The sequence below is a fragment of the Centrocercus urophasianus genome, unplaced genomic scaffold, assembly GCF_019232065.1.
Source record: "Centrocercus urophasianus isolate 14NV4802_14NV808 unplaced genomic scaffold, USGS_Curo_1.0 seq_16, whole genome shotgun sequence".
Taxonomy (NCBI): domain Eukaryota; kingdom Metazoa; phylum Chordata; class Aves; order Galliformes; family Phasianidae; genus Centrocercus; species Centrocercus urophasianus.
The window spans coordinates 29,557,956-29,582,191 of record NW_024884711.1 but is presented as its reverse complement, the minus strand read 5'-3'; the positions used below and the strand labels follow the sequence as shown (position 1 = coordinate 29,582,191).

General features: G+C 36.6%; 1 protein-coding gene across 1 annotated transcript in view; it reads right to left on the bottom strand.

The window, feature by feature from the left end:
• PLXDC2 (plexin domain containing 2) overlaps positions 1-24,236 on the bottom strand; it is a 225,653-nt gene that overhangs the window by 88,058 nt on the left and 113,359 nt on the right. The window contains exons 3-4 of the mRNA XM_042817552.1: positions 9,817-9,963; positions 6,448-6,517 (exon numbers count right to left, since the gene is read on the bottom strand). Coding sequence (XP_042673486.1) covers positions 6,448-6,517; positions 9,817-9,963 — 217 coding nt within the window. The remainder of the gene's footprint in view (positions 1-6,447; positions 6,518-9,816; positions 9,964-24,236) is intronic.

Sequence of the window (24,236 nt, the reverse complement as noted above, 5' to 3'; positions counted from 1 at the left end):
AGGCTGAGCAGTGTCACCTTAGATCCCCTCTTTAATAAATACAAATATTTTTAAAGACACAAACTGATGTTAGGCATGACCATACAAAGAATTCTTGATTTCAGTTTCAGAAAATTGCTAGCATTTATTTGATCACAGTGAGATTTAATATTGTAATTTCATTTTGTCCAATAATCCTGCCTTTACTAATGGTAGTATTAATGCTTATTACAAATAATGTCAAAGCCTACTGCTTCAGGATGTTCCTCCATCAAAGCCTCATTTATCAAACATTAGTACTGCTGCTGTTATTTTATTGGCAACTTTTCACAACATAGTCTTTACAAATGTAACTGCTTGCTTCAGCTTCATCCAGACTACACGACAATGAATCCCCAGTCTCAGGGGTACTCCCCACAAGATGACAAGGAGTCATTGTCTCAAAAATCTCAGCCTGGAATAGCTGACTGCTCTGCTGAGATGCATCAAGGCTTTGGGTATGTTGGATACTCTGGAAGTGTCTGACAAGCTGCCTAATTTCCAGAACTCTGAGCAATAAGCTACAGAAGTGAGGAAATACATGGTTGGTGTATAAACAGCCCATCCTTACCCTACTTCAAAACATACTGCACGTTTTTTGCTCCTTCTGCTATGACTCTGCATCAGTCCTCTGTCATCCTTAGCTATGTTTGTCCAATACATACTGTATTTGACATCCCTGGCCATATCAAACATCTGAAATATTTTCAGGGCTATTTCAATTGCCTACAAGGCGCCTTTTTATCTACCTTTGTTTTAGCATCTGACAAGCTTTCTAAAAGAACTTACTCGTTGCAATTCCTACATAAAATGCCTGCCTATGAAGAACACTTTGAATAGTATTTTTCTCTGCAAAAACTTTGAATTGTTTGTTTCATATTTTTTCCTGATTTGCATTTATGTTTTTGCTACTGCATGGGTTAGGTGTACAGTTTTGAAGCTGCCTTCATGCTAGCTGGTAAAATAACTCAATAGTTCATTAACCCACCTTAATACATCCAAAACGTAAACATCTACATCTGAGCTCCTCATCTCAGAATGCCTCTCTGTAGTATCACATTCAGAGCAACTTCTGTGTATATGTAAGTAATGCCTCCTATTTTCATGGAAACTACAACAGATACTAAAAGCTCAATAACACTACTTTTCAATGTAGTCAGTAATGTTAGCTGTGCATTTTTGCCAGTCACAAACAAGAACCCATATGCTACATTCATAAATATCTGCATCAGTGGAGGTTCCCCATGGTTGCTGTTATTACAGTTGAAATGCACCACCTACTACCCCACTACTCTCACATCCAGTCATTGGTTTTCAGAAGCATCAACAAGTGTTTATGGGTGCAATTTTTTTCCACATGGAGGAATTCGATTCCACACTTTTACTTCAAATGTACTCCAAGGTCAGATGCCGTTTTGTCAAAATGCTTCCCTGCTGCCATCCATCACACAGCAACAGAATGTAACGGAAAACTGTCAGAAAGGTTCATTCTCTACTGCCATACCACCAACACCTGCCTCTGAGGTTGTGGGGGCAACATAATAAATAGGAGGCACTAATTTCAGAGCAGCATATACAGACACACACATGCATACATACATATAAAAGAGAGAGAGTAAACAAAACAGAGAGAATTGAACACGGGATGTAACTCAACCAAACTCCTTGAAGTGTCTGTCTTTGGTATTCATAGGCTGCTGACTATATTATGTCTCTCCTGGCTGTACATGAGTTTAGGTTGATCAACACGGATATAGAAGTCAATACAGCTAGATGATTTGTTTCCTTTGTATATAATTTATTCATTTGACTTGTAAATTTGCAGACTATGACATAGCTCATGGCAGACTTATTTCAGACCCTATGCACTTTAAGTGTCCCTTCCACAACTATCTGTGATCAACCCATCATCAGCTAAACTTTCACAAGGCAATAACGGTGTCACTTAGCCCTTTTACTTACCTTCACTAAATAGTAATCAACTGCTTTTATGTTAATGTTCACTTCCTGACAGTACATGCTTTGTAAGTATATTTCATCCCATTCAGTTCATGGGGTTCCTGGCTCCTTAATACACTGCTGCAACTCCAAAGGTGAACTTCACACTTATTCTGCCCTCTGACCATTAAAAGCCTCTCATTCTGGTACAGTTCATCTTGTTGGAATCCATACATTTACATACCAGAGCAAACTAAGCTTCAATGTTTCACTGCAGTTTCAACTTGGAAATTAATAGTTACTTGGCCAAGTTAAGGTTAAGTGGAAAAATTAACTTCAGGATTTAGCTCAGATCTAATTTCCATTTTTTGTTTGCTGAAAGTAATTACACTTAAAATTTTAGGAACTCACATTCAAGAAGTAACAATTTCTTTCAATTCATTTTGATAACAATATCATAATTAACTGAGATGAATTTGCTAGAGAACCATTCAACCATGCATACAGTAATAATCAGCATGTTAATACTTGCACTGACTTCTATTTTGCAAAACTCATTTTGTTTGGGAATAAAATGTGACAGATGGATCAAAACAAACGATTTAAGTGTCAGAAATTTCAAGTCATGACAGAATTCTATGGATCAGCCTAGAAAAGCTCCCTAAAGACAGAAAATTTAGCAGAAACAGCTCTGGAAATCTTAAAATAATAAACAACAACAAAAAAAAAACCAAACAAAAAAAAAAAAACAAAAAAAACACAACAGAACTAGCTGATAGCTACTTATGAGAAAAACTCTGATTCTTAGGTAATTACACATGGCTTTCTTTTTAATGACAAATCCACTATTGCATTTCCATTCTTACAAATGAAAGTCACAAGAGAACAAGAAGATGTTTTAAAAACAGAGTATATGAAAACCTGGGGAGATGTCCACATCCCAAGGAACCACAAATCACTAATTAAATTAATAAGAATACTACAAACTGTCTTAACTTCTAATTATGAAGCAAATAGCCCTGCTAAAGATATGCTGATGACAACAGTGAATGGAGTGCTCAAATTAACTATTTTTAATCCCCGTTCTTAGTAAGTATTCATTAAACAGAAAAAAAAGTTGAGTATACACCTCAACAATTTCAAAGTCATCTTAAGTAACTTGGAAACTACACCACTATGCAACCTACATGAAGAATGGAAGAAACCACTTCTATTGCGTCAGGGATTTAATGTGCCATTGTCCTCAATTTTCCTCTTAACAAGGTTATTTAATTTGTGGCTGGAGATAAAAACAGTTTGAAGTGTTATCATTAACATAATTAATCCCATCTCGTTCTCCAAGAAGCGTACATCTGACATATGGGATCTGTACATGTTAACTTTGTCATTCTTTTTTACTCCATAATAACCTCTGAAAGTCTTCCAAAACTCCAATAATGGAAATGCCACTGTAAAAATGTTAGCTGCTAAGAAACAGTAGACCATACAGTTTAAAAAGCACTTGGAGGCTATCCTTACCATTTACTTTTAAGGTACAGCAGCCTGGAAAGGTGGGGCAAACAAAAATCCCATGAAATTCAACAAGGAGAAATGAACAGTCTTGTACCTAGACAGGAACAGCTCCAGGCACTAGCACTTGTTGGTAGCCACCCAGCTGGAAAGTGGCTCTGCAGAAAGGTACCTGGGGGTCCTGGTGGACATTAAGCTGAATGCGAGTCAGCAAGGTGCATTCACCTTTACAAAGGTGAATGGCACTCTTGACTGTATTAGCCAAAAGCCAGCCAAGAAAGGCAGGTCAAAAGAGGTGATACTTCCCCTCTACTCCATTGGTGAGGCTGTCCCTGGGTACTGCCTTCAGTTCTGGAAATCCCAATACAAGGGAGACATGGACATAATCAAGATTGCCTTACATAAGGCCACCAAAATGATCAAGGAAGCACATTTCCTATCAGGAGAGGGGGAGAAAATTGGACTGGAGGAGTTTCAGGCATCTAATCAATGCATATAAGTACCTGAAGGGAGGGTACAAAGAGGATGGAGCCAGGCTCTTTTCAATGGTGCCCGGACAAGAGGCAATGGGCAAAAACTGGAACACAGGAGGTTCTGTCTCTAAACATCAGGAAGTACTTCTATACTGAGAGAGTGCCTGAGCCTGGGTTGCCCAGAGAGGTTGTGGAGCCTCCTCCTTGAAGATCTTGCAAAGTCACCTGGACGGTGACCTGCTCTGGGTGTCTGCCTGAGCAGGGGTTGGAACAGATAGACCCAGAGATTTTTTCCTACCTAGCCATTCTGTGACTTTGATATAAGACATGCTGAATCACAAAAAAGTTACTGTAACAAAAATTTCAAATAGAACAAAAGCAAAACATTTATCAGAGAGTTCTGACTGATGTAGGCCTGTCTTTTCCTCCAATTCTTTAAAGTCTTAAAGTTGCCTAAATTGCATCCTGTTGTGAAAGGACAGGATGACTTACAGTTACAGAGCTTTATCAAGAGTGAACATTGAAGTTCTTACTTTTTCATATGTAATTTTGAGTTTTTAAAATAATGAGTGACACATGAGAAACAGCAGTATCTCTGTGCTAATGTCAACAGCCTTTAGTAAAGGGACTGATGTTAAAGTCCCATTTAGCATCACATTAATCCATAATCTATTCACCGCAGTAGTATCGCACTTAGTAGAAGCAGAGAAAAACAAAAAGCAGAACTATCATTCAGAGTTCCATTACCTTTAATAGCAACAGAAAGGAGTGTTGCAAACTTCAGTTAAGCACATATGCCTGCAAGTATTTATTTCTTTATTTATTTTGAAATTCTCTACACGAAATTTTTTTCCTCACAAATTACTATTACGCATTTCTTCTTGGGAGCTTCATTTTACTCTCAGGTCTTTGGGAGCAGTTGGTAGACCTGATGAATGTAGCATTTTAATGACACAAGTGGTAAAGATTCAGGACTTCTATTAAAAGTTAAGACTGGTAATAGAGAAATTACTTGAAGAGGGAACTTCAAATGCTTCCATGAATCAAATTCAGCAGTAAGAATTAGGGAACATTTACAGAATGAACATTCTTCCTACTGCTGCTGCTTTAGTTGTGCAGCACCCATCCACTGCATTCTTTCACACCACAAGAAATTGAACTCCTCTAGTACAGGATATGGAACTACATGTCATTGATCAAGTGCCAAAACATGAGAAGTGTAGAATGGTATTTAGGCAATCCCCAGCATTACAATCAGTTGTTTATAGCTCATCTGATCTATCTCAGCATCAAGAACATTGCTGGCCAAGAAGAAAATGCCTTGATACTGAAGTCAACCTATAATTCTGCTTTTTTTTTTTTTTTTTTTTAAATTTTTGACTGTAAATTGACCATTTAATATTGGACTTTTTTCAACTCTGTTCACCTATTCTATTCTTCTACTTTGGAAACAAAAATGGAGACCTTAATACAGTGTCAGTCAGCAACCTGCACTCCTACTCTTGTTGAAGCTCTGGTTTCTGTCCCCCCCCTGAAATTTTTAGGTGTACCTTCCCTGCTCAGAGCTCCAGTGACACATTTGATTACACACGACATCGGAAGGAGAAAACTTAACCAGGGACTAGGATTAGTTCTGGCAACAGGAACTTCTATATTTGTTTCTTGTCCTCTTATATCTCTCAGCAGAGCTCCATCAGCTAGAATTTGTGAACCTGCTGAACATGTTAGAGACGAGAGGATATTGTGATTCTCTGCATGCTTCCTTCTGCCTCTCTTTTTTCTACCTTCTGATCTTTACTCCTCTATTTGCTTATTTGATTTCTTCCATATTATTTAATTTTCCTCTGATCTCCTCTTCCATCTCCATACTCCTTCAAGGAGCATGGGCAGGAGGGGAATTGCATTAAGAAAGTGTTGAGGCTGTCCGTACAATAGGAGATCTGCAAAAACAGCAGCCAGAGGTGGTGGAAGACAAGACCCCAGCCATGAGCCACCAGTGGCGTACAGAGCTACAGGACTAGGAGGTTAGGCTGCATCATACCTCTCACCTACCATGGTATTGCAGTAGACTCTACATAGCACCACAGCCACACCCAACAACAAGCTTGTCTGATAAAGGACAAGCTACATACTTCCGTCAGCATTTCTCTTTATCACATAGAAAATCCTCTGTCTCATGCAGTCCAAACACACTAAGTTTTCCCTACTTGTCTTGGTTCCAGCACTATCTCTACAAGTGCAAATGCTACAGACATAGACACACAACTGGAATACTTAAATAGAAAGCCATTAATACTATAGTATTCTACTGAAAAGGTTTTATAACAGTTAAACTTGAGTAGCTTGAGGTTTTCCATTATACTGATATTTTGCTATTTTCTTCTTCTGGAAAACAAGAAATAAATGCAGCAGTTTCTCTTGACATATGTAGGAGAAAAAAAGGGATTTTAAATAACTGCAAGAAACTCTTCTCAAATTACTCAAAGTAAATGGTTAGAAAGCCACTTACCCCCAGTTGCCACTGTAATCTCACGTAGAAAATGGCCATAAAATGGAAAATCAAAGGACAGATTCACTCTCTGAAAGGAATAACACCAGAAAATAAAATCAATATTGTGCAGAAAACAAAATGAAGAGTCCTCCACTTCAAATACCTATTTCAATCATTGCTTTTGATTTTTTACTGAAGCCTCATTATTCTAAATTTGAAATTGGCAATAGCTAACTAGGAACAATTCTGGCACTTAAAAACCTGAAAGCAGCGAAGATTCAAAACTGAAGACTTTAGAAAATAAAACAGACATAATAACTACTTCATGAGAATGAAATTAGAAAGATGCGTTGATTTTAAAATTATTTTTAAACCTCTTTGCTAAGAAGAGCCATCGCTATACAAGTCTTGCAGAATGCCTGATCCCTTTGGCAGCAGGTGGTTTACTCCTCAGCCACATGCTCCTTCAGATTCAGATGCTCTCCCTGACACCTTGCTGCTACCTGGTTGTTTATCTGATGAAAAGTGGAAAAGAGTTTCCTCATCAACTTCGCAGACCTGCTTACTAACAAGGACCTGAAATTATTTATAAAGAAACAAAGCAACAACAGTACTAGCAAACTTACCGCAAAATAATAAAAAAAAAAGAAGGGGGAGGGGGGAAAGGAACTTCATTCCTCTGTCAATCTATCCTGTATCAGCTGACATCATAGCAGAGAACTGTGATTTAGAGATTTAGAGAACAGATTTCTCCTCACCTAAGGTCTTCATAAAGTACCATTCAAATTCACACTTATTTTCCGTCTCCGCTTTCTCCTTTCTCATCTATTCTACTGCTCTCCCAAAACTTGTTAGCTTCTGTAGCCACTCAATTACCACTTGGTGTTCTATGTACTTCAACTATGAGCATACCAGCAGTCTTGACAGAAAGAACTGCTGAACTTCTACTAAGTTGTTTTCATGGCTTAAATATTATATCCCATAGAAAGATACCACTTGCATAGTGGCCTGTGGCTCTTTACTATTTGGCATTTAAAAGGAGTTACTACAGAAAAAGTGTTGTGAAAAAGCATTGTTGTTGACTGTCCCTCATCCCTAAGCTTTCATGTGTCCACTTAAGAAAGGGAAATAGTCAATAATTTATTAAAATTAAAGAAAAAAAACACACACAAAAAAACAAAAAACAAGACAAAGTAACTACTATCTTAGGGTTTTTTTTTTTAAATAATAATAATAGAGTATTTATTATCGCAGTAAGAATTATATTTACATCTACCAGAAACATTTACAGAATTATTTAGTAGAAATTAACAGCTGAAGATTTACAGCAACTTTAAACCAGATTTTCTTTCCACTTAAATAGAAGATAGTATTTTGACAAGATTAGCCTCTTTTTCAAAAATAAGAATACAGAATTAATTTGCATTGTGTTAACTGGAATGAGTAGTTTTTAATGACATCTTTTGTAAGTATGTAAATATGTATACATAACCAAATATTTAATCACAATGGTATACACAAAAGAAAACAAAACAAAAAAGAAAATTGAAATTAAAACACATTCTGAAGTTTTCATTACTGGGAAGTTGTATGCTATGTTCATTTATATGTTCCACTCAGATTATGTCCTTGCTTTTCCTCACATAATTTCCACGATCATGTTAAAAATGACCAGAACTTCTCTCTATCCTTTAAACAGTATTATCCCTTTTCTTCTATTAGCATTAACCCTCTGAATAACACAATAAACATTAAAATGCTTTTAAGGGAGCACAGTTGTCTTTCACAGTCCTCTAAATGGCTGTAAAGATATTAGCATAACGATAATGTTTGTAATAGATAAAGACTTGAGCCTATGCCCACTCAAATCAGATATAGATCTCCCATTGATTTCAATCAAAAACTAATGCCCTAAATTATAACAACATAATAGGTACTTAGTATAGACAATTAAATAATGTAATAGAGTATTAAAGAACTAACAAGATTTGAGGAATATTTTACAGATTAATATTTAACAGCTACTTGCTATAGGGAGAGTAAATCAAAGCCCTCATGCTCAGGAGTCTGAGGTACTAGGTTCCCCTCTACCATGCTCCACATCAATCCCACATCCTGCCCAGAAGCATTACTTCATTTTAAACCTCTAGAATGATAGTTGAACAAAAGATCCTTCTTGGAATTAACATTCTGAAGCAAGGAATCTCATGAACCAAGTGGAAACAAAAATGCTTAGAAAGAGAGTGCGGAGGGAGTTATCTTCAGTAATTATTAACACAAGTTAAAATTTAGGTCCCAGGCCTGATAATTAATATATATATATTTAAGCTTGAACAGGTATTTTTTAACTCCTGTATTTTTTTTTTAATTTTTTTTTTTTTTTTTTTTTTTTGCATGTTTCCATTCTATCTCTCAAGTACCAGAATCCCAGGTGACAAAAAGCAAGGTCTTGGGACACTTTTTGGTACCTTTCTCTGTTCAGTCACCACCCTTTAAAAACAAACTGTCTTAGAAAATACCTAAGTTAGTGTGTTATTAAATCTACTCCAAAGATACATAATTCCCTAAGCCCTTCATTTGTATTATCCCTGGCTTCTTCCAGTCTTTTATACTGTGAGGAAATTTTATGATTTGGGCTCTCTGTTACACAAATTCTAACCTAGTCTGCTTTTTTGTGTTCAGAATTAAATACTGGGGTATTTCTTCTTGCTGTCACTTACATCCCCCTGAGACAGTCACCTGGCTAGTACCAGGGATATAACAGAAAACAGTTTCAAAGCTGAGAAAAAAATCAAATTAAATTCCTGTTTCTGCTCAGTTTAATACCACTATATGTTGAAACAAGCAAACAGACAAAAAACAACTCCCAAAAACAGCAACAAATGATACACTCTTTTCTATATTTATTTGTTATTGGCATGGATCACATGTATTGCTTCTGTTTCTATCTGTCATATGAATGATTTTTATAAATTCTCATAGTAGAAAAAGTTAGTGAAACATGTCATACAAAATGGAAGTGTCAACACAAATACATTCAATGGAAGATGTAAAATTTCAGCAATTTATTTCTCAGCCCAGTTCTGTCTCTAATGAAAATAACAGTAACATCTCTGACTTCAGCAATGTAACTAGTTCACTGTTAGATAGTTCGAGATCTAAGCTTAAAAACAATACATATATAAATATATCTTAAAGGCATTTCTGAAGGACTTTTACATCAAGTACAAAAACACAACTTGAAATCTTTTGATAGCAACACTGTTCAGAATTTTAACTAAAATTCAAAAATGAAGTTCTAAACAGGAGTATTTTGATACTTAGCACTGTTTTATCACTCACAGCTGAAAGACATCCATGTCAGTAAAAAAGAGTATTACAACTTACTGCTGCTTGTCGATGGGTATTGGAGAGGATCCCGTGAATCTTTACTTTGTCTTTCTCCATTTGGTCTATATTGACCCACAAATCCCGGCTGGTAGAATCATATGGGCCATATGTCCTTGAAGTATAATAATTATGATCTGTATCCTCCTAAAAGGGGAGGGGGGGAACACAGCAAATAAAGATCAGAATGAAAAATGCATCTTAGTGTTATATAAAATTCATACTTGAAATACAGAGTTCTGCTGCTACTCAGAGTGCAGAAAAATTGCGAGTGGTCAAGAACAAAACTACAAATTACAAATGTGTTACAGAATATATTTCTGCCTCCAACCAAGAGCATTTGGCAAGGTAAATACATACCATAATTTTCTCCATCTCCAAATCCTAACCATACCATTCCTGTAACCACACAGTGAAATCTACAGCAAAATTTATGACTGCTTTCAAAGTGAGGTGACTATTAAGCTCATGTAACAACTACCATATAATAACAAAATGGTAAGTAGTACTCAGAGCCAACACCTTAAGAAGAATTTTAAGTTTTCTAAATGCAATTCATTAGAATAGCCTTTTAGGGAGCATCTATAACATTCCTAATAGCTATCGTTTTACAACAGTTTCACTTTAAATCTCCAAAACATTATTTTAAGGTACATTTGCCATTCAGAGAGAATTTGCCATCCATACATAATATTTATGGAAATTTTTTTGCAGTCTTTAAAATGACAGCGGTTGCTGCCATGTCCATGTCACAGCAAATTCAGAGAGAAAATATACAAATCCGACATGTAATACGTGAGATTGTTCTAGTGGTTCACGAAATTCTGCAGCCAGAATATGTATCCAGCTCAGCAATCAAGTTCATGGTTCAGGTGACAGTCAAAGTCTTGGCAATATCTGGCTATTTTTGATGACAAAGCTGAGATGCCAACACTCAAAATAATCTGCATGCCATTCCACTGCAATCAGTTTTCACTCTAAATCATGCAAATCACTGGCTCTTATTTAGCACAAAAAAGTGAATTTCTGAAATCTTTTATAGAAAAATGACTACATGCCTAAAAATCCAAGCATAGGAGATTCTGAAAATTTCTGTCAAAGTCAGAATTTGGATATGCTGAGATTATCCAAACTACTTAAAAATTAGTCTTTAAATAAATTATTATTTTTTAAATACCACAGATAAACAAATGTAGAGAGCTATACAGGAAAAAAAAAGCAGAAACAGTTCTTCCATATAGAGTATGCATCTGTGTGAAGAAGTAGCTTACAATGGAAGCCAACGTACAAGCCTTCATCTTTTTTTTTTTTTTAAATAAAGGAAAAAAAAAAAAACAAAAAACAACAAGAATAAAGGAGACCATTCAGAAAGGGTAAGAAGTGATCTTGCAGCAAAGAAATAAACAACAGTGCCCAAAGTACAACAAACATTTCCAAGACCTATTTTTGTAATCAAGTAGCCATACAGGACAATAGCCCTCCTTTAAGATTGTTCCGCAAGCAAAACATTATTTAAAGGCTGGTTATTGCCAACTCTCTCTGCTGAAGAAAACTAATATTACAGGTTGGAAAGCAGCATCTGTGGATATTTTACCCTAGCTACTGACTCCCAATAACTTGGTAATCAGCAGAAAGACAGAGACCATCATAGCTGTTGATTCCCAGTAGGAATAGCTACAATCATCTCTACTTTTCTGAATATCTAAAACCGTGAAAACAAATAAAAATCCGAGGTTAGAGATTAAACCTCAGGATTCATCTTTAAAGTCAACTTTTTCCTCATCCAAAGTTATTAACTGTGAAATATTTAAATCAAAATGTTGTCAGTTTTCTGCTACAAAAATTATTGCAAATTTACAATGTGACTAGAAAAAACTAGAATAAAGTTGGCCTGAGCAGCTTAAGATCCTTTGGTACACTGAAGAACAGTGATTTTTCCAGTCTTCATATTTTTGAATATGCATTACTGTGGAAATGAAATCACAGGATTGTTCCACAAATTTGCCAGTTATAAATAAATGCTTTATTGGTAAGAATAGATACTGAAGAGTCTTCATTCTGACAGATCTGTTTAAGGAGTTTGGTTCATTCTACCTGTTTCACAATATACTCCACGAACTGAAGAAAATTAAAATGTTTAGAAATGAAATGAAGCAGAAACATATTAACATATGAAAAAAATAAGCAGGGAGAAAGCAGACAACATGCCCATTACTATTTTAAGAAGCAACAGAAAATTAATTAAGTAGCTGATGTTTAAATACAAAGTTTTGGATTCTTTTTTTCCTTCCCATTCTCCCCCCCCTTACTTTCCAGGTACTTTTGGGAAATAAGAATAATTTCCATTTACTCCTCTGTAAGTACAGTTTGGCCCAACTACTGAACATAGACGAAATAAGAAGCACGTCTATTCTATTGAGAAGTACAGCTTTTACAGCAGCAGATTTTCCAAGATTTTTTGTACCAACTATGAGAATTTATTGTTGTCAACCTTCGTTTGAAGGTTGATTTGAAGGGAATACTTATTATTATGGGAAAATAAATTATTTTTTACCTGAAGCAATCCTCAGTGCTGAGCTGCCATTTTACTGTGCTTGTAAAGAAAATATTTTCTTACTGTTTTTATGAGGTAAATTTTCTGATGACATATTGAATATTTTCATACTCTTCTCACTACAATTAGTGTGATATTAGAATAAGTGTTCTCATGTGTGCTGTGTGCATACATTGCTCATGAGAGCTCAGCACAGCTGAAGATTAAGCCTTCTTTACACTTTTGGTGTTCATTACTTGTCAAATTCTTATTAGACATCCATTCCATAAGTCACTCTGAAATACAGTCCAAATGTCACAAGGCTGTTTCTCAACAACTGCTCTCCCTTAACAAGTAATGACTTCAAATATGCTAGGTGTGCTCTCAACCTAGGAAGTATGATGTAACTGTGTGAGCTGCATTATGCTCCAAGATGCATTCAAACTTCTAGCTGGGATACTAGCCAAATGCATATGTGCAAATAACACTGAAAAAAAAAAAACCATGAAACAAAGTTATCTCACACTGAGATAAGGCATCATGATTCAATGATGATGCAATCTCATACGTGAAGGGAAAATTAACTTTGAGAGTCCCATGCTTACATATGCTCCTTAATTTAGGTTAGGAATAAGAGCTTCTGTCAAATTTATATGAAAGAATGTTCTTCTTTCAAGTAATTTTTTCAATTCCATCCAAAACGCAGACAATAATGAATGCAGTTTTACCACCTATAAGGCTGTATTTGAAACAAAGCAGTGAAAAAAACTTCTGGCATCCAGTGATGAACTCTGCTGCTGCACAACACTACACTGTAGAGAAACCATTAGTTTCTCTGTAAGAAAGATATCACCAGAGCAAATTACTATAGACCACGCAGACAGACGGCAGTTAGATTTCAACAGCTTTAGTTTTGGTCACTTTCTCCCAGTCCTTGCATCCACTGAATATTACATAGCATTAAAATCATGGAATTATTAAGGTTGGAAAAGAGCCTAAGATCACCTAGTCCAGTCATCCACCTATCTCCACCATGCCCACTAACCATGTCCCCTCAGTGCCACATTCATGTGTTTCTTGAACACCTCCAGGGACAGTGACTTCACCACCTCCCTGGGCAGCCTGACTGCTCTTTCTGAATAGCTCACACAACACTTAACTTATCACTGTATTTACTTTAAAAGTTAAATAATGGGCTTTGACGAGAAAAAAGAAAATAAAATTCCAGGACATGAATCTTCAAATAGTTGGAAATAGATGTTATGAATTGTTGCTAATTGAAGACAATTAGACTGCATGTCTAAGAATAGGCAACTGTTCTTTTAAGTATTCTAAGTATTGAAATGGTATTGTCAGATTTCCATTGAGGCGACACATCAATGAAGGAACTCTGAAGCCATCAGGAATATGAAGTTAAGATTTATAGATGCTTAATTTTGTCAGTGAAAAAAGAGGAACTGGTGTATGATTTTTTTAAAGAAAATAATTATCGCCCAATTATTGCTAAAATTGCAGACTATGCGTACTTTTTAATGAAATTAAAGTGCTTCTTTTTTTCTGCTCCAAAAAATCAGTAGTGAGGAAATTCATCATCAAACAGTGTGTTCACAAAGTTGACTTTAATTCTGATGTTATTGAGCATTTATAGAGGAATAGCTTATGAAATTAATCTGTAATTGTCTAATTATGTTTTCTAAAAGCTGTATTTGCACAATAAATTGGAAACTCTGGAAGGAGAAAACAGGTAATTATGTATTAAAAATAGAACATTTTTCAGGGAGAGAACAAAGAAAATAAAATATAGATTGGGAAATTTAGAAAGAAGAAATGAGTTAGCAATTTCAAGTATTTCCCTAATGAAGAAAAGTAGACCTAGTAATTCATTTCATGGAAGAATAAAAAAAAAAAAAAAAACAAACAAAAAAACACCTTTTCTATTAAAACAAGCCAGCAGCAAGATAATCCTACAAGCAGACAACAAAACCAGTTTCCTCAACTGGTTATTTGTACCCAGCCTCACTCAGCACTAGTTATTTCCTTACTTCCTCTCTGTATCATAGCCTGTAACAACAGTAAACTAAAGCCATAATTAATTGCTGAACATTTTTGAATTTTTAATAGAAAATTGATCTTATCATTCTGCATGTTATTAGCAGCCATCAGACAAAAACAGTGCAAGAGAGCAGCATGGAAATGACACCTGATGTTGGACTCTAGAATCATAGACTGTTTTGAGTTGGAAGGGACCTTTAAGATCTTCTAGTTCCAACCCCTCTGCTATTGGGAGGGATACCTCCCTCAAGACCAAACTGCTCAAAGCTCCACCCAGCCCAGCCTTGAATATTTCCAGGGAAAGGGCATCCACAACCTCTCTGGGCAGACTGTTCCAGTCTCCAACCACCTTTGCAGTAAAGAATTTCTTCTTGATTTCTAGTCTAAATCTAACCTCTTCCAATTTAGAACCAATTCCCCTCATCCTGTTGCTACATGCCCTTATAAAAAGTCCCTTCCCAGCTTTCCTGTTGGCCCCCTTCAAGTACTGGAAGCACTATAAGGTCTCCTTAGAGCCTCTCTTCCGTAGGCTGAAGAACCCCATTTCTCTCAGCCTGTCCCATAGCTGAGGCACTCCAGCCCTCTGATCACCTTTGTAAGCCCTCCTCTGGACCCTCACCAACAGCTCCGTCTCCTTCTCGTGTGGAGGGCCCCAGAACTAGATGCAGTACTCCAGGTGGGATCTCACGAGAGCAGAGCAGAAGGGCAGAATCACCTCCCTCAACCTGCTTGTCACCCTTCTCTTGATGCAGCCCAGGATACAGTTAGCTTTCCAGGCTGCAAGAGCACACTGCCAGCTCATGTTGAGTCTTTTTTCAATTGACACTCTCAAATATTTCTCCTCAGGGCTGCTCTCAGGCCACTCTCTGCCCAACCTCTACCTTTGGGGGGATTGAAAAAGATACATGTGCATGTTCAGCATTACCCAGCACTACAGCCATTAGCAAGAGAAATGAGGGAGCATGGGAAAAGACTTTTGATGCTGAGATGAGGTCCTAATAGAAAGATTAAGGTCACGGAAAATGAGGAAAAACAACACTTAACATGCTGCTTTCATTTAACTGCATTTTAACACAAGAGCATGCAATTATAGTTGTAACATAGCAGTGATAAAATTTTAAAGATTTATAAGATCAGACACTTCCTGACCCTTCAAAAAGTAAAAGCACTAATTTCACAAGATAGGAGGCACACAAACTACTGTGTGGAAATCTTGTGGAGAATATATATAGTGGCTGCTGTCTAAAGAGCACGATTATTATGCGGAGTTCTCCGATGCTCAAAAATTTTCTTTAGTAAGTGCTTTGTGTCAAAGATAACCTCTGCTGGTCAGTTTCTTAACAAAAACATTTGTTCTATATGCATCTCAGGAAATACAGAATTTACAAGACTGCCTCATTGTTTCCCCTACATAACCTATATCATCCACATCAACAGCCAGCAACTTGAAGACAGCCTGTGAACTTTACCACTGATTACATAAGCCTTAGCAAAATCCCCTTTGAACATCCTATCTATTTTGAATGCCATGTCTAATGAATGAGAAGAGCACATCCTAAAAGAAGAGGAAATCCTCTATTTGCATACATTGGCATTAAGGACTTCATCTCACACTGTATTCTCAAAGAATACACCATATGATTTCTCCACAAAGTACTAGAATTCCACTCATGTATGTGTTGGAGTCCTCAAATAATGGGATTTTCAGAGGAGGCTGAGTCCTAGAACCTCACAGATTTGCATCTGGAGGCTGTTTCTGTAAACACTCAATGACGCCATCAGCTGGGCTCAAAAACAAGACCTGAGCTCATGACTTTACCCTTTTGTATGCAAATGAATTTCTATGGTTCTGCATCAACTTGGAGCTTTAGTGCCAAGGATTTTAAAGTGCACTTTCCTGTTGGAGTGTCTGACAGCGCCTATAATGAAGAATCACATATGCTGACAGACAGCCTGGCAAAGAAGGAAGCCATAAACCTGCTACTAATCCAAAAAGCCATTTAATCTTACTGGCTTTGTGAAGAGTCAGCTTGGAGCCATTGCCTTTTTCATGATATTCAGCTGCTTCTGAAAGGAAGCTTCCCTTTTAGGGATGGCTAGAAAACTGTCAGCCTATTTAGCAGTCTTATAAAGCTCCTTGGAATGTCTTGTCATGAGAGACAAGCTTCAAAAGAGCAAAAGTTTCACCAACATCTTTCTTAAAGAAGAAAAAATAAAAAAGAGCAAGTAACTCACTAAAAAATTACAGTAGAGAAATGTTAATTATGCAGTTTTGTTTCTGATTTGTTGGAGCAGGACTTTGAGTAATTCTCACAGTAAGCCTTCGACTGCTATGTACCACCCCCTCTACTAAAAAGAAAATACATGGAAGACAATAAAATTACTATGAAAACACTTAGCAGCAAATTGATCTTATCGTGATTATTAAACGTCAGGTTTTTTTTTTTTTTTCTCTCATTTTTAATGTATCAGTGACATTTATAAAATTGAAACTCTATAAATGATTGTAAATGTAACAAAAAGCTAAGTCCTAGGCCTACACCACATCATATCTATTCTGAATCTACCCTCTACCACTTTAAAACCAATTTCCCCTTTTCCTTTCTAAAAAGTCTGTTCCCAGCTTTCCTGTAGACACCCTTCAGGTACTGGAAGGCTGCTTATAAGGTCTCCTTGAAGCCTTCTCTTTTCTAAGCTGAAGATTTCCAGCTCCCTCAGCCTGCCCTTATAGTGGAGGGCGTGCAAATGCTGTGACATACATACAGCCTCATCTGTACCATTTGTACAGTATTTTATCCTCATGATACAGCATAAATTTGGTTTAACAGCATTCTGTACTTTGTTTTGTTTTTCTTTTTTTTCTTTTGGATCCAGATATTGAAGCATCACGTAAGAAGAGAAGATGGCAAACTTAAATCAGGAAATACAGTGTTAAAGCTCTGAGCAATTAAATTAATAGCAGGAGCTGTAGTTTTAAGCTGACCAAGACTTTCTGTAGGTCAGTTGAGGAAGCTGCCTCCACACTTATTTGGGCGCTGTTATTCCTGAACAGTTAATGACACATTTCAGGGATCTGTCAGGGATCACAGCTGAAATCATAAAGCAGTAGGCTGTAAGAATAAGTTATGACTGATAGATATCAAGTTGATACAAACAGGAATGCTCGTTTACTAAAGCAGCAGCTTTTCTTCCTGCAAAACTCAGGGAAAGATGGCCAAAGTAAGGATAAAGCCTAATTTGAAACTTCCACCTCACTCATGACTCTGTCAAGACCATGCTGTTCAGGCATCAGCATGTCCATCCTAGAGCCTGGGTGCTTAAGAATGATCTGTACTACCATGGCTTCTCTAGAGATCATCACATTTACACAGATTGCAACCAAAACTACAAGTCAATCACTTTCTAAATTAGCTCCCACATATAACATTATTGAATCTTTAATTACTAAAACATAGAGCTCGGTGAAATCCACAATGAACATGCCAAATATAATTCACAGCTTAGAGAGGAAGACAGAGATGAAAAATTATGAAGTTGTTGCTCAGATTTCTACTACTCTACAGAAACCAGACACTGTCAGTTTAGGTCTCTTTTCAGCTCATCAGATTTTAGAGCAAAACAAACCCCAAACACTGACTGTAATGACCAGGGCTGAGATGCAACTTCTAAGCACAGGAACCAATGCCATGCGAGTCTGTAAGACATGGTTCAACGCGTTTAGGAGACCTGTATTCTACACATGGGGAAAGAAACATCCAGCATAACCTTTCTGCCAAAAAGCTAGGCAACTGGATTTCATCTTAAGTCCCCATGGTCTCTCTCACATTTTTAAATTTTTATCTATTTCTGTATTTGCTATATCTCTTGTGAATGGATATAGCCAAGTTGAATGTGGTCAGAAAGGAGGTGACTGGAGTGGCCTACCCAATGTACACAGTCCCACCTAACACTCATCTTCCATTAGCTGAAGATATTTTCAGCCAACTTCTGCAAGCAAGGGCTGTGATATGCATGACTGAAAGAATTAATTCAGAACAAAAAAGTAGGTCTGTTGCCGATACCTCTCATAGCTTTTCAGATATGAGTTCAGTGATTTTGGAGTAATTGTAATATGTTTTTAGGAACATGAAGAGGGAAACAGAAACGCGAAGTAATACCATCAAGAAAATTCAAAGGCAGATTCCATTAAATTCCAAATCCCCTGTATCCTTCCTTACTGTAAAAATTCATTATCATCAGTATGTTAAACGCCTCACATGCCAACATAGCTAAGCATGTGGAAATGAACGAAAGATTACCATGCAGAATTGTGAATTCCCTTACTTAGGAGTAAGGAAAACTCATTTTTAATTTCTTTCCTCCTCCCTCTCCCTCCATGGAAGTTTAAAAGAAAAAAAGAACAATTGTTCCCTCAAGTCTTAACCTTTTCATGTTTCAGATATATTTGAGTTAGCAGTAGAATTATCATTCCTTTAGATTTAGAAAAATGAAACTACCAATATGATCATTTCTTCAGCACTTTTTGCAGGGTTGATAATGAATTCAAGTCCATCTAAAGACCATCACTATGCAAGCGTCACAATTGCTTTGATTTAAGCAAGCAATTAATAAATTCAATACAAAAAAGATATATCACATTTTTGTCCAGTTTACCCTTTTGCAACTGACAGGAAATGAGACAGTGACATATGGGTCTGCTGGCTAGCTAGGAAGTATGACATCACTGGTAGAAAATTCAGCTGGACAAGTGGGGGGTAAAAAAAAGTAAATTAATTATGATCCCAGATTCTAATTCTAGTTGCAAGTGACATACTGTTTGCTCTCACTTAGTAAGAGGACTAGGATGTTTAATGTATTGAATCAGTGAGAGTAGAGGATTGGTTGTTTCATTTCACCTGTACAGATTCCAGAAAAATTCACTTCCTAGCTTTTTTTTTTTTTTAGTAGACATTAAAAATAATCATTGAAGTACTGGATGTAGCAGTAATTCATAGAAACTTGCATCTAAGAATATAACCTGAAGCAGCTTCATTTGAGAATGCGCAAGTGTCTCCTGAAACCACATGAAGATGTCAAAAATATTTTTTCCCCTCTCAATTTGAGGAAAAGGAGGATATTATGTTGAGAACAAAATGACATATTCCTAAAAATTACATTGTTAGTTGGAATAATTTCTCGAAAATTTTGAATGAGAACGTTTTAAAATGGCAACTGAATCCTCAATAGCAACAAACTATTCTGCGCAGAGAATAATAGAGGCTTTTTAGAAACACTGATAGACAATCATAGATAGATAGACAATCTTTAACCATTTAAAGAGCGTATTCCAGGTTTCAGAATTAAGTATGAAAACTAAATAAAATGGTTTTTATTTTCAGGGTTGTCTGCTACATAGAAAAGCCAACAGATATCTATGATTGTTTTACTGAATTCCAGCATATTCCAAGATTCCTGTAGTACATCATAAATTTCTATTTTAATCTTTCAGTTCTCATTGTGAAAAAAAATAACATGGCATTGATTTAAAGGTGCAGTGCCAAGAAGTCACAAGAGCGGCAGTACTTTCTTAGACCAGACATACTTCATGAATTTCCATGAAAACTACAGATAAAAAGAGCACAACAACACTACTTCATAGAGAAAATTCTCAGCTACAAAACACTATTTTCCAGCAGTCACCACCATCAGCTATGCATTTTCACCAGCAATGAACAAGAGCCTGTATGCGTATATTCATAAAAAATAAAGTGCACCAGTGCACTTTATAAAGTACAGAAGGTGACTCCCTGTCACCACTGCTGAAATGCACCACCCACTGCCTCACTGTGCTCACATCCACTGTTTGAACTCCATAAGCATTCAGCAAGCATTGATGAATGTCAACAGGTGTAATTTTCACCGCATGGAGGAATTCGGTGATAGACTACGGTCCCATCCACACTTCCACGTGACGCCATTTTGTCAGACTGCCCCACTGCTGCCATCTGTCACATAACAACAAAACGTAACGGGATATTGGTGAGAAGGTTTAACCTCTGTTGCCATACCACTGATATTCACCTCTGACATCGTGAGCCAACATAACAAAATAGGAAGCATTAGTTAGGAAGCCCTGGCTTCACTGGTCTTTATTTCTAATTCCTTCAGCCACAAATGGCACTAAAATATTGTGATGGGGAAAAAAATAAATACATATATTATATATACACATATATGTGTATATATACAATTACATATATATATATATATACATACATATATATATATATATATATATATACACACACACAAACATATAGAAGCAAGATAGAGGTGGGCTTGGCCAAACTAGCAGCTCACTGTGCAATCACAATACTGCTTAGTTTTAAGCTACACACAGTTGCGCACAAACAAGTTTTTCTACTTTTAATGCAGTGCATTGGAGCAGTAATTCCAGGAACACCTTATCATTTGTTCAGCTGAGTGGAATTTAATCCTAACCATTATTTTTTTCCTTGCTCAGACTTGCAGTAAGAATAGAGCAGTGAGTACGCTAACACCACTGCCAGTAGATGAGAACAATTGCTCTCAAATCCCAAGCGTTGTCAAACTCAATCCCTTCTGCTGTTTTTGCCAGTCAGAACCAGACATCTTCACTGCTGTCAAGGGACTGGGACTGATAAGGGAAAAGCCTCTTTTTGGACAGTAACTCCTGGAGAAAATGCAAAGTTCAGCAGAAGTGTGCTGCCAGAAAGAAATCCACTAGAGTTCTGACAGACAAGACGCTTTCCAGGTCTAAATTACAAGGATTGCTAAAAACATACATTCCAAACAACATCTAGAGAAACTAAAGAAAGGAGAAGAAGAAGAGAGCCCTCAGTTAGCATCAACTCTATTTTAGTTAAAAGCAGTACACAAAAGAAGAGATATCAGTCATATCCGTAGGAATATCTTTCCTACCAAAAAACTATGCTCATTTTGCGAAACAGCAATAATTTCTATCATCACAAGTATTATGGTCAGGAATGGGACCAAGCAGTTTTTCTAGAAATTATTTATAAAGTCTGTGCTTGGAGCTGCTTTGATGGGAATACCTGGGAAACAAGATAAAAAAAATTATAAATGCTGGAGAATAATCTCTGTACAGAGCTCTTACATAATGTCTCATCACCACTTAGAAAATGATAAGTATTTTAGACTTTGAAAAATATGCTATATTTTTTGTGATGCATAATTATATATTAAAGCACTATTAAGCCCCTCTGTTCAGCGCCCTATGGTCATTCCTACATTAGAGAGCACTGTGACAAAAAAAAAAATAAAAAAAAAATCATTTGCTCAGGTTTTAGGAATCTGACATCCACACTGGATGCATTTCAGAGATCAGCTCCCTTTCTAGTAAGAGAGGAACAAGAACTTCTGCTACCTGCTTTCATTACCTTTGGATGACTTCAGTGCTTTGGATATTAATACAAAAGTCAAAACGTGACCATGAATCTAGCTAGAAGCATTAACATTGTTAAAATAAAGAGTCAATTACTTAATAACCATGCTTTTATGAGAACAGGTGAAAAAAAAAGAATATTTGTCCTAGTTTTCTCCTTGTTTGAAAGAAGATATGTCAAACTAGACATATTTATTGAGACCTATTTTCAGCTCATTACTTTTCCAAGGACATACAGTGATTGCAACAACAAATCCTACCCTACCCATTGCATTTCCTGGGCTCGTTTACCATAAGTAAAAGGCACTTCTGAATTTTCTGAGCACACTAAAAGAGAGGTAATTTATTCAGCAAACAAGCAAAAACAAAAACAAACCTAACCAACCCTGATTCCTAAGATTGGAAAGCAGAGTCCCAAAATAGATTGGAAGGGGGAAAACAAAAAAAACAAAACAGCAGTAATCAATTCGTATTTCTCCTATACAAGACTTATCCAGAGAAGCTTCCACTTTTGAAGAGACACACTCTGAAGTTTTCATTTGCCACAGGGCCAAGAAGCCGATCTGGTTGCACTGCATCACCAAAGTACTGCATTTTCAGGGTTCACTCTTCTGTAAATTTGGACTGCTGACAATGTATTCCCCACGCATTTAAATGCCATCTACTTCAGGGATCTCTATAGGGCTGTAGCATTTGTGTCCGTTTGTACAAGACTGTATCTCACCCTTTTCCACACTTATTAAGGTCTCACTCACTCATTCTTCTTATATTATGTAGAAAAAATGCAAACATTAAAATATGTACTGACCTTGGCCCCAGAAAGCAGATGGGACCAACCTCTATCCTTGGGAAATTCTTTTAGATTTAAAACATTCTCATCTCTAACTGGAACATTATTAAAAATCCTATTAAACTAAGAGGAAGAAGTGCTTTCATAATCTCATACCATTTGCTAATGTGTTTATGATATCCATTTGCTATAAATTAATCTTACCTTGTTATCTCCAGCTCACTGTCAACTCTTCAGAAAATACCACACATGCCATACACACAGAAGATCTACTCCACAGCAGAAAGGTGTTCCTCCCACCCCTTGCCTTTTTCTTAGCACTACCAGTTTTGGTTTGGGTTGCCACCACTCTCCACCTCGGGCCCATGCAATTCCTATCCCTCCAACAACAGGACAGATCTCTGAGAAGGTTCCATCACCTCCTTCTGAGGGCCATGTCCATTTCCAATGGTTCTGCATATAATATGACTATATCCAATGCTTCAGCTTATCTCTGCAATATGTTTCAACTTCCAGAGAGTCTGGTTCAAGAGAACATCTTATTCAAGAAAACATCTGATGCATTAGTTTGTATGAGTTCCTGAATAACACTGTCAAACAAATGAAAGAGGACAAACAAAGCTGAGAAGGGTGACAGTGAATGTTTCTGGCATCCCTAGTGGTTGCACTGTTCGGGCTTTCAGACCAGAGTAACAGCATAAGACAATTTGACCACTATTATCCTTCAGGATGGGGGCAAGTCCACCCTGCAAAGACATGATTAAACTGATTAAAAATGCACTTTCTTGAGGCTGCTCTTGGAGGTCTGAAGTTCATATTCCATTGATCTTAATATAATTTATGGATTAGGGAGATTTGGAGTGGTGCCATTCTAAAGGAAAACAAAAGTAAAATAAATCTCACTGCCCTAAATCAAGAAAATCTAATGGACATGAGCTATCATGCACATAGATGGATTCTATCATTTGCCAAGTGGTGGCTGTATGGATTTGATCACACAGGAAACATTCTGAGTTATTTTTAAGTAGAGCGCAGAATTAATTGCCATTAAAAAAAAAAAAAAAAAAAAGCAAAATCTGGGTAGGAAGTAAACTCATCAGTAGAAGGAAGAATATAACAAAAACAAATAAAAATTAAAAGATATGTTCATCACTGATCAGGATTCCAGTGGAAAATTCTTTCATACATGCAGGGAAAGTCCATACAATAATTCAGAGATAAACACTACATGTGATAAAGAAATGTAATAGTACTGCAGTGTAATTAAATACGAGTGGCAAGCAGTACTCATTCTATGGATTTTCTCCCACAAGACATGCAACACATGCAGAAGAGGAGTTTAAAAAAAAATAATAATAATGAATATGATTTCCAGCATGCATTTCCAGTTCCTAAGCTGCAGAACACTGCAACACTTCTACCGTGAATTCTGGTCATACACTTTACCTCTTCTGTAAAGGTAGGCACCAATTTTCACTTTTTTTTTTTTTTTTTTTTTTTTTTAAAAAAAAAAAAAGAGCCTGTGTGTTTTAGTGGGGATTTTACAAAAAGATCCGATAATGTGCAAGAACATAATTCAGTTATTTTACCATGCTAGGAAGACTAGAATAAGAAAGGGACAT